The sequence below is a fragment of the Narcine bancroftii genome, chromosome 10, assembly GCF_036971445.1.
Source record: "Narcine bancroftii isolate sNarBan1 chromosome 10, sNarBan1.hap1, whole genome shotgun sequence".
Taxonomy (NCBI): domain Eukaryota; kingdom Metazoa; phylum Chordata; class Chondrichthyes; order Torpediniformes; family Narcinidae; genus Narcine; species Narcine bancroftii.
In genome coordinates this window covers 87,450,775-87,463,585 of record NC_091478.1, presented here as the reverse complement: position 1 = coordinate 87,463,585, position 12,811 = coordinate 87,450,775, and the positions used below count along the sequence as shown (strand labels likewise).

General features: G+C 39.5%; 1 protein-coding gene across 2 annotated transcripts in view; it reads right to left on the bottom strand.

Annotated features, from left to right (window-relative positions):
- The window catches only part of mylk3 (myosin light chain kinase 3), a 67,326-nt gene that overhangs the window by 26,240 nt on the left and 28,275 nt on the right, over positions 1–12,811 (bottom strand). For both annotated transcript variants that reach the window (XM_069901692.1, XM_069901691.1), the window contains exons 2-6: positions 11,068–11,161; positions 9,610–10,108; positions 2,747–3,237; positions 2,531–2,636; positions 1,383–1,476 (exon numbers count right to left, since the gene is read on the bottom strand). In XM_069901692.1, coding sequence (XP_069757793.1) covers positions 1,383–1,476; positions 2,531–2,636; positions 2,747–3,237; positions 9,610–10,108; positions 11,068–11,161 — 1,284 coding nt within the window. The remainder of the gene's footprint in view (positions 1–1,382; positions 1,477–2,530; positions 2,637–2,746; positions 3,238–9,609; positions 10,109–11,067; positions 11,162–12,811) is intronic.

The following is a 12,811-nucleotide window of genomic DNA, read 5'->3' as shown; positions in this document are numbered from 1 at the left end:
ATATATTTTTCCTATAAATGGACATAAAATCTTCAAACAACATCTGTTCCCTGCTTCTCTTGTTGATGGTTAAAATGCGCAAATCTTAAGGATGCCATCTATCTTCACAACAGGCATGAACGAAGGAGACCAATCAGAAAACTCATTGGCTCCAATTGTACAGCTGCTGGTGATCTCCATCTTTTCATTCACACTGCAAATTGTAACTTTGCTGAAGAACAAAAATCGAGCAATCTCCTTCAGATAAATCTTGGTTCCCTTACCTTCCAAGTTCACAAAACATTTTGGGCACTGGTGAAGCATAACTGACACTGATGTGCTTTTCATCTTGCTGTATCTTTAATTGCCAGTTTCAATCTATCAAATTGGATTATTGTTGTGGAACCATCAGTGGATTGAGTCTTGCTTCAGTCCCACCACATTCCACCCTAATCTCATTCTCTAATAACACAATCATTCACTGCATGTTCACTGTACCTTTTACCACTGTCACTTTAATTTGCTGGTTATGTGGTACCAGTGCTAATTTCCATTGATATTTTCTTCATTACTGACTGATATACTGAAAAATTCAGTAAACACCTGCTGCAACATTGCTAGTCCATGCAATCCATCTCCAACATCACCTTTTATTTCCCACATGTGTACATTACTTTTACTATTCTTTCAGTAGGCTTCACAGCTCAATTTTCCTTCGCTTTCAACCAACCTGCTGGCCATGGTACAACAATTACACTGGACAATGAAGATACTGCTTCCTGAACACATCTGGGTGTAATTTATGGATTACAAACCCCACAGTTTTCACTCAGTCATGCTCTGAGGCTCATTCTCCCTGCTATTACAATTCACAAGTTACAATTCAAAATGGTGGGCACGACTATACAAAGCTATTGAGTAAATAGGAGACTGGCTTTGTCAATGTTTGCTCACATCCATGTCAACAAAGTTGAGCCTAAGCAGTTCCCTGTGGGGGAGGGGGTGGGGCACGGAACAATTGGAAGGATTACACCACATTACTTTCATGCTTCTATCTGTTAGCCAAATATGGAATGGCACTCGACAAGATAAGTGGGCAAACACTGAGTGTCCTTTCTCTGTGACTTTGAGATGCTTTAACAATATATAAATAAGGAAAACAGGGTTAACAAAAAAAATTGATCTATAAATAGTACTGAATCTTCCAACAGTAGGGTGGGTGCAGTGCTTACTCCCTGATAATAATCGTGACTGTTCATGGAGGGTAATAATGCTGGAAAACCTAAACAAAAGTAATGAAACAAAGGCATATAAATGAGTGCAGGCTTGAAATATTCCCAAGTGACTGCAATTAATCTGAATGAAAGAAATAATGAGCAATTATGTTAAGGTAAGGAATTTACCCTCTCCTTTGGTCCTTTAATTTTTATTATTTTGGCAGCAAGTTCGAGACCCGTTGATGCTTCTGCACACTTATGAACCTGGCCAAACCGACCCCTGCCATTAATAAAGGAACAGAAATTAAAATGCATACCACATTCAATCCTTATAGCAGATCACAACATATTCTTTGTTAACATCATTGTTAAACCGTTAGAATTTACTAAACCAACCTGGATAATTTTAGACTACAGAGTGCACTATATGCATTAAAAGTTTGTTGGAAATTGGATCTTTCTGAAAAATGTCAGTGTGACGCCAGTTTGGTCGTCAGCGGTAGAACACTAAAACTTTTGTTTTCTTCTTCAAGTTTTACAAAGGCCAGTGAATCCAACCTGCTTAAAATAGATCAGGTATCCAATAACAGGATCAAAAAGAAGAAGAAATCCACGAACATTTTACTCCCAGTTTTTGTAGGTTTCTGTCCACTTCAGCAGGAGCTTCTTGGTGGAGTGATGTTCCATTCATGCCATCAACCCTCTTCAGTCTTACCCAAAATGGCTATACTAGAATTAAGAGCTAGCAGACTATTTTAGTATCCGTGGAGAGAAAATGAGGAGAGTAGCTGCCTGATTTTATCTTCAATTAATATCTACAGTTATGTACTTTCGACAGAGCCTACTATTTAGATCCAGGCCTTTTGGCCTCCTTACCACCTCAGCCATTTATTGGAAACCTGCTATTCTCCAGCCTCCATAGCAGAGATGCATTAATTTACCCAACAGGACAACAGCAAACCAGTTTTGTGCAAGATGTGAGCATCTTAGTAGTCTTGTGAAGGTATAATTTTAAAATATTAATTGTAACAGAAAATATCGGTCGCCCTTCGGTTCAAAGAAGACACTTTGTCATTAATAATTTGCCACGAGCTCTTGAGTTGTGCAATGGGATTGTTACTTGAACAAAACTAACCAGATGCTTTCAAGATTACTTAACATCTCCATACTTAACATCATGGGACAGAAAATTCTTAACTTAAACAGTAGGTTCTGAGACCAAGTTCCTCAATATGAAATTACTATGGTTATCAATCCCAAAATTGTCATATTTTGCACGCCATTTATTCATTGGTATTTGACCAAAATAACTCAAGAATTTGGGGAAAACCTACCCCCCCAACACTTCGTGGTGGTGAATGGTGTATGAGGAAGTGACTTGAATTTGTTTGGTGGTCACAATGCGATGACTGAAGGGGGCTGGAGGTGATGGGCTGTCATCTGTAAAAGAAAAAGAGAACTTTAAACCCAGAACCACACACTGTTTCAGAAATATGATAGAAAGTGAAGTAAGTTGGAAGTAGTAACTGGAATTTGACAGATTAACTCACCAACGATGATCTTGTAATCTTTTGGCTTTTCAACAAGTTCCTTTTTTTTCTCCACATTGACTCTAGTTTCTGTAGAACCTGTTTCTCTCTTCTCCCATTCATACACCTCGTCAGCTTCTTTGCAGCCTCTCTCCAGTTCCTTTGACTCCTTTGATTCACTGCCCTTTGTTGAATCACAGTGGCTTCCTCTCTTATTTTGACAGTTCTGAATACTTTCCTCCTTTCTCTGAGGTGTTTGGGCTTTGGTGTCTTCAGAATCTTTTTTCTGGTTTTCAGATGATTTGGGCAGGTTGACGACTCTTGCATCTGCTGCTGGGATGGGTTTTGTTCCCTTTGCTATTTTTTGGAATAAATTAGGTGTCGTGATATCTTTGGGTTTTTGCTGTCCATTGAGCTTTCTGAGGGGTTCCTTCAGCCCTTTAGACGTTTTGGGTACAAAGTCCTCAGCAGCCTTAACTTCTAGATTGGCCTCCTTTATTGTGTCAGGTGCCCTGTAAAAAAAATTACAGCACAAAGTAAATAGCAATTTTCTAAAGGCAAATCCTGAGGGTTTTTTTTAAATTCATGAGTACTAGAAACTGTTCACACAAGAAAGTGGTACACAGGCTAGGTGGCGCGATAATTTACTCTAGAGGCTTGTTTCATTGCACATTGCCTCATTTGAAGACAATTTCTCCCTCAATAAAGTGTTAACATTACATTAGAAATGGTTCTTTAATAAAACCTTTGTTCTTTGATATCAAGCCCATCCTCTAAATGCTTCTTAGTACTGGTACACGATCCTTTATCTGGAACCCTTGGGGGACAGTGTGTTCCGAAATTTTCTGGATTTCGGAAAGCCAGATTTAAGCCCACCCGAATTGAGCTGCCATATCCACCCCCACCCCATTCCAGTCACCCTGCCATCTCCCCCACCCCCATCCCCCCTTGCCCACCTGACGTGCTGCTGGTCCATCGTCCACCCGACTCGCGCTGCCAGTCTCCCCCTCCTCGCCCGCCCGACTCACACTGCCGGTCTCCCGACTCGCTCTACCAGTCTCTTGGCCTCCCGACTCATTCTACCAGTCTCTCAGCCACCCAACTTGTTCTACTGGTCTCTCGGCCACCCGAGTCGCTCTGCCAATCTCCTCCCCCTCACCTGACCGACTCGTGCTGCTGCCTCTCCCCCCACTTGCCGGATTTTGGAGCTTTCCGGATTTTAGATGTCTGTATAAAGGATCGTGTACCTGCACTGCAGAGTATAAACTGCACAATTAATGCTTTAGAATATTACTCTATTCTCTAGTATTACTCTAATGGAGATGTTTCATTAATTCATATGTCCTGGACATGTCAGAGTCTTGAGAAATATTGGATCAAAGTATTTCAAACTTCCTCTGCACTTTTTAAAGTTAATTTTAAACATAATCCCTTAACTGCTTTGCTTGGTATTGTTGGACAGAGTGACATAACTTTAACAGCATCTGAGATGCATGTATTAGCTTTTATTTCTCTTATGGCTAGGTGAGCGGTGTTGCTCAGATGGATTAATCATGCTCAATGGTCATGTGACATCATGTCATGTTTAAATTTGGAGAAGATTAGCTGCTCAATTTCCAAGTTGAATTCAACCACTGTGGGGATCCTTTTTGAATTATTTCATAATCATTGATTTGTTATGAAGGTAGAACTATTGACCAACGAGGTAATTTATCACTCTTTTATGAATTGGGACTTTTTTTTTGCCAAATAGCTTCTTTCTTAGTAGTGGGTTTAGATTTTCCTTTTGTAATGGATCTGTGTTAATATTAATGTTTAGGTTAGTGTTAAGCTATATTTCATATAAAAATGTCTTAGTAAAGTAAGTTATAGAGTTAAGTGTAGGCTGGAACAGGGATGCACAGGTCACAGCACATTTGCAGAAATACTATTGCAATGAGAAAAGAATGTTCATTTATGGAGACACGGCATCAAGAAAGACAGAGCTAATGGAACTGAAGTGGGTCTTAATTATTCAAGAACAATGGAATGTTTGCTTTATTAAAATCTGAAGTATTGAAGTACTCAAGAAGAACTACTGAGGGAAACCATCTGAGCAAAAACAGGTTTGTTAGACTCCTGTATCGTAAAATCAATTAAACCTCTTGGAATAGAGATGAGTGCAGAGGTTGTTATGGATATGAAGGGGTTTTGGAAAAGGCAAGAATTTTTGCAGAAATGAAACTAAAACTATTAAGGATTCCAGTACATGGTCATATGGTTTCCAAGAATTGAGACTGACCTCATTGATGATGTAAATGTCACATGATATGGAGAAATATATTATCAAATTCAGACATTTTTTGATAAGTTCAAAAATCTAGACCCTGCGTCACTCACAGGAGTTGGAACCCTGTGAAAGATGGGTTGAATTACAGTAACCAGAATAGGTGCTGTTACGCGTTACTTCTAATAAAGAAGGGAATACAGAAAATAAGTAGATTTCAAAAGGGAAACCACTTTCCAACTGCTCTTTTGAAAATAAAGAGTGGAAGGAAACTCCGTAACTCTTAAGAACACTGAAGAAGAAGAAAACTTGACCTCCTGGAAAGACAGGACTGGAAAGACCAAAGGAACTGTTCACACTAACTATCCGAGAATCATATGTACAAAACAATATTTATTTATGTATTTGTATCGATGAAATACTTGTCCTGCATATGTTTTATTTGTCTGTATGTGTGTTATGTCTAGTTGTATGCATGTTTTACACTGAGGAACAGAGAACACTACTTTGTTGGGTTGTATTTGAACAATTGCATGTCAATAAACTTGACGTGACATCACATACAACTAACTCTGAGATTCCTTTTTTTCTGTGACGAGGCAGAATTATCACTTAAAATTACAATGGCAAATCTGTTGACAAATCTGTGGACTTCGTCACCTTCTGATAAAGAAACCACAACACAATTACACAATTAGCAAGAAAAATAACTAGAATATATAGCAAGAACTAAAATTAACAGCTGAATTACAAAAATTATCAGGACTCGTCCTTGTTATCTGGAATTCTTCACGTGAAAATTCCTGGAAGAAGATTGTCACTTTAAAAGGGTAATTTTTCATGGAGAAAAACCAGGTTTCTTTGGGGAAAGAGCTGGGGAATAGGTCTGACAAGATGATTCCTGTAGAAAATCCAGTCAAGCTCAGTCATTTGAATGATCTAATGTCTGTTTATTTAACCCACAAATTTATGAGCCATGACCCTACTCTGATAATGTTGGTTTGGGACACAGAGTTTAATTAGATTCAAGTGTCCCTAATGCATCATAAGCCATTTGTAGCAGCATTCATGGGGTTATTTCTTGAATGACGTACAATTCTGACCGATATTCCAAATTTGGCTTCACCAATGTCTTATATAACTTCAACACAACATCCCAACTCCTATACTCAATACTTTGATTTATAAAGGCCAAGATGCCAACAGCTTTCTTTACAACCCTGTCCACTGCAACACCACCTTCAGGAAACAATGTACCTGTCTCCTCAGGTCTCTTTGCTCATCCAGTGCCCTACCATTTACAGTGTATGTCCTTCCTTGATTTGCTCTTACAAAATGCAATACCTTACAATTGTCAGCATTAAACACCATCATCCATCATCCATTTACTGGCCCATCCTCCCTCTGCAAGCTTTGAAAATCTTCCTCACTGTCCAAAATCTTCCTCACTATCCAATATGCCTCCTATCTTTGTGTCATCAGCAAATTGCTGATCCAATTTACCACATTATCTTCCAAATCATTGATTATAGACAACAAACAACAATGATTCCAACACAGATCCCTGAAGCACACCGCTCATCACAGGCCTCCAGTCTGAGAAAAAACCATCCATTACTACTCTCTGTTTTCGCCCACACAACCAATAACGAATCCATTTTACAACCCCTCTACGTATATCTAGTGTGTTAACCTTCTGCACTAACCTCCCACCTGGGACCTTGTCAAAGGCCTTACTAAAGTCCATGTAGACAATATCCACAGCCTTTCCTTCATCTATCTTTTAGTAACTTCTTCGAAAAATTCTACAAGATTTATTAAACAAGACCTACCATGCACAAAGCCATGCTGGCTGTCCTTAATCTGCCCATGGCTGTCCAAATGCCTATATCCTATCTCTCAGACTCCTTCCGATAATTTACATACTACTGACATCAAGCTCACTGGCCTATAGTTACCTGGTTTACTTTTGGAGCCTTTCTTAATTAATGGGACAATATGAGCCACTCTCCACCTCTCCCGTTGCTAAGGTCATTTTGAATGCCAGGGCTCCTGCAATTTCAACACTTGTCTCCCTTAAGGTCCGAGGAAATATCATATCCAGCCAGGGTATTTATCTACCTTTATTCACTGTAAGGCAACAAGCACCTCCTCTTCCTTAATCTCCATATATTTCATGAAACTTCTATTTGTTTCCCTTCCATCCTTATACATTATGCCAGTTTCCTGAGTAAATACTAATGCAAAAAAACTGTTTAAGATCTCCTCCATTTCATGAGGCTCCACACATAGTTGACCACTCTGATCCTCTAGGGGAACCAATTTTGTCCCTTGTTATCCTCTTACTCTTAATGTACTTGTAAAAACCCTTCGGATTTTCCTTCACATTATCTGCCAAAGCACCCTCATGCCTCCCTTTTGTCTTCCTAATTTATTTCTTTAGTATTCTCTTACATTTTCTATACTCTGCAAGTACCTCATTTGCTCCTTGTTGCCTCTACTGGTTATAGGGCTCTCTCTTCTTAATCATATCACCAATATCCCTTGAAAACCAAGGTTCCCTGTGCCTGTTAATTTTGCCTTTAATTCTGGAGCAAACCGTGCACCCTCAAAATCTCACCTTTGAATGCCTTTCACTTGCCAGACACATCCATGCCAGAAAACAGCTTATTCCAATCGACTTCCTAGATCCTTCCTCATTTCCACCAAATTGGCCTTTCTCCAATTTAGAATCTCAGCTCGAGGACTAGACCTATCCTTATCCATAAGTACTTGAAACTAATGATATTACGGTCACTGGACCCAAAATGCTCATCTGCCACTTGACCTGCCTGGTTCCCTAATAGATCAAGGGTTGCATCCTGTCTTGTTAGTACCTCTACATATTGATTTAGAAAACTTTCCTGTACACATCTGACAAACTCCAAGCCATCCAGTCCTTTTACAGTATGGGAGTCCCATTCAATATACAGAAAGTTGAAATCTCCTACTTCCACAACTTTCTGTTTCTACAATAGTCTGCTATCACCCGACACACACACAGCCAGAGGAACAATGGTAGCGACTGTTCGTGAATCTGATGGTGCAAGTCTTGTGGCACATGAATCTTTTCCCTGATGGCAGCAGTGATAGCAGAGCATATCCTGGGTGGTGTGGATCCTCTGACGTTCCATGTAGATTTTCTCCATTGCCTGTGATATACTGGGCCATGTCCACTACCTTTTGCAGGACTTTTCACTCAGAGGTATTGGCGCTACCATACCAGGCCATGATGCAGCCAGTCAGCAGACTTTCTGGAGAAGTATGCCAAGCTTTTTGATGTCATAACAAATCTCTGCAAACTCCTGAGGAAGTAGAGGTGTCTACATCTTTCTTCATGATGCCGTTGGTAGGTTGTATCTAGGAAAGGTCCTCCAAGATAGTGACTCCCAGGAATTTACTCACCACTTTGGAATTTACCACTTGTAATTCCCCCAATGATCACTGGATCATGCACCTCTGGTCATCTGCTCCTTGGTTTTGGTGACATCGAGGTTGAGATTGATAGGCAAGTTTCTCACACGGGGCATGGTTATATGGAACAAAGCACCAGATATTTAGACAGGTACATAAATAAGAAAGGTTCAAGGGGAAAAGGTCCAAACTCAGGTAAATGGGACTAGTTCAGGTGGACAACTTAATCAGCAGGGCCAAAGTATCTGTTCCTAGGCAGTAGAACTCTATGATGATATTAATATACAATTAGTTGGAAGAAAATCATAGCATGCTTAGACATCAAAATTCCACAGTTTAAGGCTTCAGTGAAATTCCTAGACAAAGTGTTGAGCTTGGGCTCTCTGGGACATGCTGCGTTAACTCCAAGTTTGGTGGAAGCACTAGCATCTTTGAGCGGACTCAACCTTCCTGCTTATCTCAGTGAGGTTCGGAGTTGCAGTAATCAACTGTAATTCTTTGTGGATCAGTTCCTGAGATCTAAATTATTTACCAGATTCACCCAGACGATTAGTGCAATAATGATGGTATTTGCTACAAGTGTCTAACAGACCCAGCCTTGTGGTTTTTACAAAGGATAATGACAGTCAAAACATGATGAAGTTGAAGTGGAATATTTTAATTTAGTCAATGAAAATTGAACAAAAGAACAAGGATTCAAATTGGCAAAAGTTAAATTATGATTTAACCACACATGGAATGGATTTTTAGGAAAATAATAGTTATCAAAAACCTTAAAGAACAACCAGATGCTGCAGTGTGGGAATATTTAGGTCTTGAAGGGTAAAAGTAAAAAATAGGCGTCCAATTAGTTCCTGTGTGTAATTATGTTGTTATAAGCAAGAGTAAAATGAGTTTTTTTATTATTAAAAAGGTAAAAGTAACATAATAATCTGCTTTCATTTGTTTAAAAGTCAAGATTAAGACATTATGACACTATTTCTGAAGTCCCAATAATAAAAATAATAACTGATATTTTTAATGCACCTGACGTGTTCCATTTTAATTTTTGCTTGACACTTTAAATTTTAACCCGAGTTTTTTTAGAGATACGAGGTGGGATAAAAGGATACATATGAAAGTTAAAGGCACAGAATCGATCAAGTTACTGGACTTTATTTATTACCTCTCTGGAAGTAATGTTGAGCTTTCATCACACTTTGACTGACCGATATCCAGAGTGATCTCAGGAGCTTCTACCATTAATGCAGGCTTTATCTGGTTGGTTTCCTTTCCATGACTTCTTTCAGTTCTCTGAACATGATATTCCTCATTCTTAGTACTAATTTTAGTCATGCCTTTCTGGTGGTCTTCTGTCGATTTATGACTCTGTGTAGATGCTTTATTTTCCCAAGGAACCTCTTTCACTTTTCTCGTCGGAGAACGTGCCTCTTCACTGCTGGCTACTCCCAATTTATTTGTCATGACAGGATCTCCCTGAAATTCAGAGCTTCCCAAATCTTTCAGTTTGGCTGCAGTGTCCGAGGGCTCACACAGTGATCTTCCTGCCTTACAATGAAACCTTGCCTGCGGTTCAATTAAAAAGATGCTGTCTGCATTTATGTGCTCATCTTTAGGTTTCTTGCTCTGTCCACAAGATTGGATGTCTTTACGTTCATTGTCCCCTGAATAAAGAATTTAAACAAACAAAAAACTTAATTTCATTACATTAAAACAAACTATAGTGTTCTAATTACTGAATAAAGATTATACTGCACTGCTATTTTTGTTAACCAGTGTGAAAACTATAAATGGTTTCGTCATCACCATTAGATTTCCATTCAAATCTGCCATATTTAAAAAAAATAAAATAAAATAAAGATATTTACAAATGTAGTTAAAAAGAATGAAAGAGACAGCTGTATATTGAAACATGTTTATGGTTGAATGGGTTCTAGTTCTTCAGTATTATCGAAATCACTAACAGGCTTCTGTATAAAATATTAGTTCAATGACACAGACATAATTGGGGTTTGGAACATTTTTAGCTTAGAAGTAAATTGCATTTTTAATGCTATTTTGATGGCAATGGGGACATGCCCATCCCTCTTTGGCACCTCTTTGGCCATTTAGTGCAGTAAAATTATCGCTGGATGAATATATATTGCACCTTATTTGTTGATTAAAAATGTTTATAAAACTGTCATACTCAATTTATTTTGTTGTAGCCAAATTAACCTCAAATATATTCTATTATAAACACGACATAAATAGCTCAGATGCTTTTCTTTGCTGACAAACTACAATATTAAGATTTCATTGTTTATACAGGCACCTGGTGGTTTTGGCTTCCTGTGAGATGTTGTAACATATTCCTGATCCAATCAATGATACTAATTAGTTCATATCATGGGTCCAGGCTCATATTCAAATAAGTTCTGACCAAGTTTTCCACATTTAAAGGACAACTGCATTGAAAGACATGGGGCCGGCATGTATAGTGATAGAACCCAGCACTCACAAGGACTCTAGTCTAATACACACCTGCACAGGGCTTCATCTGAACATCTTTGATGCCAAAATGCACAACATCTCACTTACAATTGCTCCCCAATTCTCAGAGACATCGAGTACAACTCTGTACCTTCATACACTTCTCTGCTTATCTTTACTTGAACTCCTCTGTTGCTAAATCCACATTTTGCTTTTGCATCTTTCTCTTCAACTTTGTTCTTTGCCTGTTAAGGAAGAAAGTTTGACAACATGAGAGCACAACAAGCACTAAGTAATATAAGAAATCCTCCAACTTTACACTGTGGAAAGATAATGAGTTTATTCTCACACCTGCAAGTACAATGTACACACATGTTGAGAGTGAGGGAACAGATTCAATGGAGCTCAAAAGCAAGGACTCTGAACACAGTCTGACGGTAAATGACTTTATTTACAGAAGACGCATGTGGGAAGATTGCAACAGGGATAAGGCTCAGCAATGAACTAGAGTACACAGTGCGGATACATGCAATCAAGGAAAAGAAGAACCAATACGATACCCGCCACCTCTTGGCTCAGTACAACCACAGCTCTATGCTACTCGTGACACTAAGATGCTCGCACACCTTTACCGGTGCACACCTTACCAAACGATTTCTCCAGCGCCGTTCAATGGTACTTGGCCTAGAGTGAAGCAGGGTGGTCCCTCTTTATAGTACTTTATAGTACTAGAGGGCTTATAGTACTAGAGCCCTTTATAGTACTAGCCCTTTATAATACTAGAGGGCTGGGGAGTCCAGCCCAGGCAATCTACAGGGTACCAATGGTTCAGTGACAGAAAGGTCTAATTGATTACAAAGGCCAATGCCCAAAGGCAAAGTGCAAGGGTACTTAAAGGGGCCATGGTCACGTGTGCACTGATAGGCAGGTAGTGTCTTCCGAAGAGGTAAATGAGCAGTGGTGTCACGTGACAGCCATGACCCTCGACAATACAATATGCACCAAAATTCTTACTTGCTGCAGGGACTGCAGAAGCTAGAACCTTAAATGAATGAAGAAAAGCTGGAGGGACTGATCGGGTCAGGCAGCATCCATAGAGAGAAATGGTCAGTCAATGTTCCATGTCCCTTTATGAGATTAAAGTGGAAAGGGGAGATAGCAAGCATAAAATGAAGGGAGAGGGACTGTGGAGGGCCCAAGAAGTGATAGGATACTGGACAAGTAAAGGTAGGAGTGGTGGAGAAGCTGGCAGAGAGATGTCAGGGGACAAGGGATGGGATTAAGAAGAGTAAAACAGGAGCAATTAAAGGATAGATGGAAGCAGTGCCAACCTGTCCCATCAGCATTTAGAGATGAAAAGGTCACGAGCAGGAAACTAGTTGGAGTGGAGGGTATCCAAGAGGAGGAGGAGGAGGAGTGTTAGAGATGGATAAACTTTGTTTGGTCTTGGATGGGAATGACATTAAGTGAGGTTCGGCAGTTGGTGAAAGCAAATCAAATTGCTGATAACTGCTTCTAGTAATCAAGGGATCATTGTTAATTGGAGAGAGCAGCAATTATGATTGGGAAAAGGTGTGGACCAACATTCCTCAAATGTGGGGTTTCAAGGGATTCTATTCCTCTCTGCAGTTCCACATTGAAGTAACCACAGTGAAGGAGATTGCCTTGCTAATTGTGGTCTGCAAGCTTTTAAGAACCCATTTTACACAGTGCACAGGAAAAACCGGGTCCACATATGGGCAAGTGTCTATTCTTGGCATGAGCTCTGCTGGCCAATTATTTGACCTTTATCAACATGGCTTGGAACACATTTATGGCTTATTACAAGCATGCACTGCCAATTTGAAGGTTAGTTACCATTAACAATCATGGAACAGATGCTCTATGCCCAAATT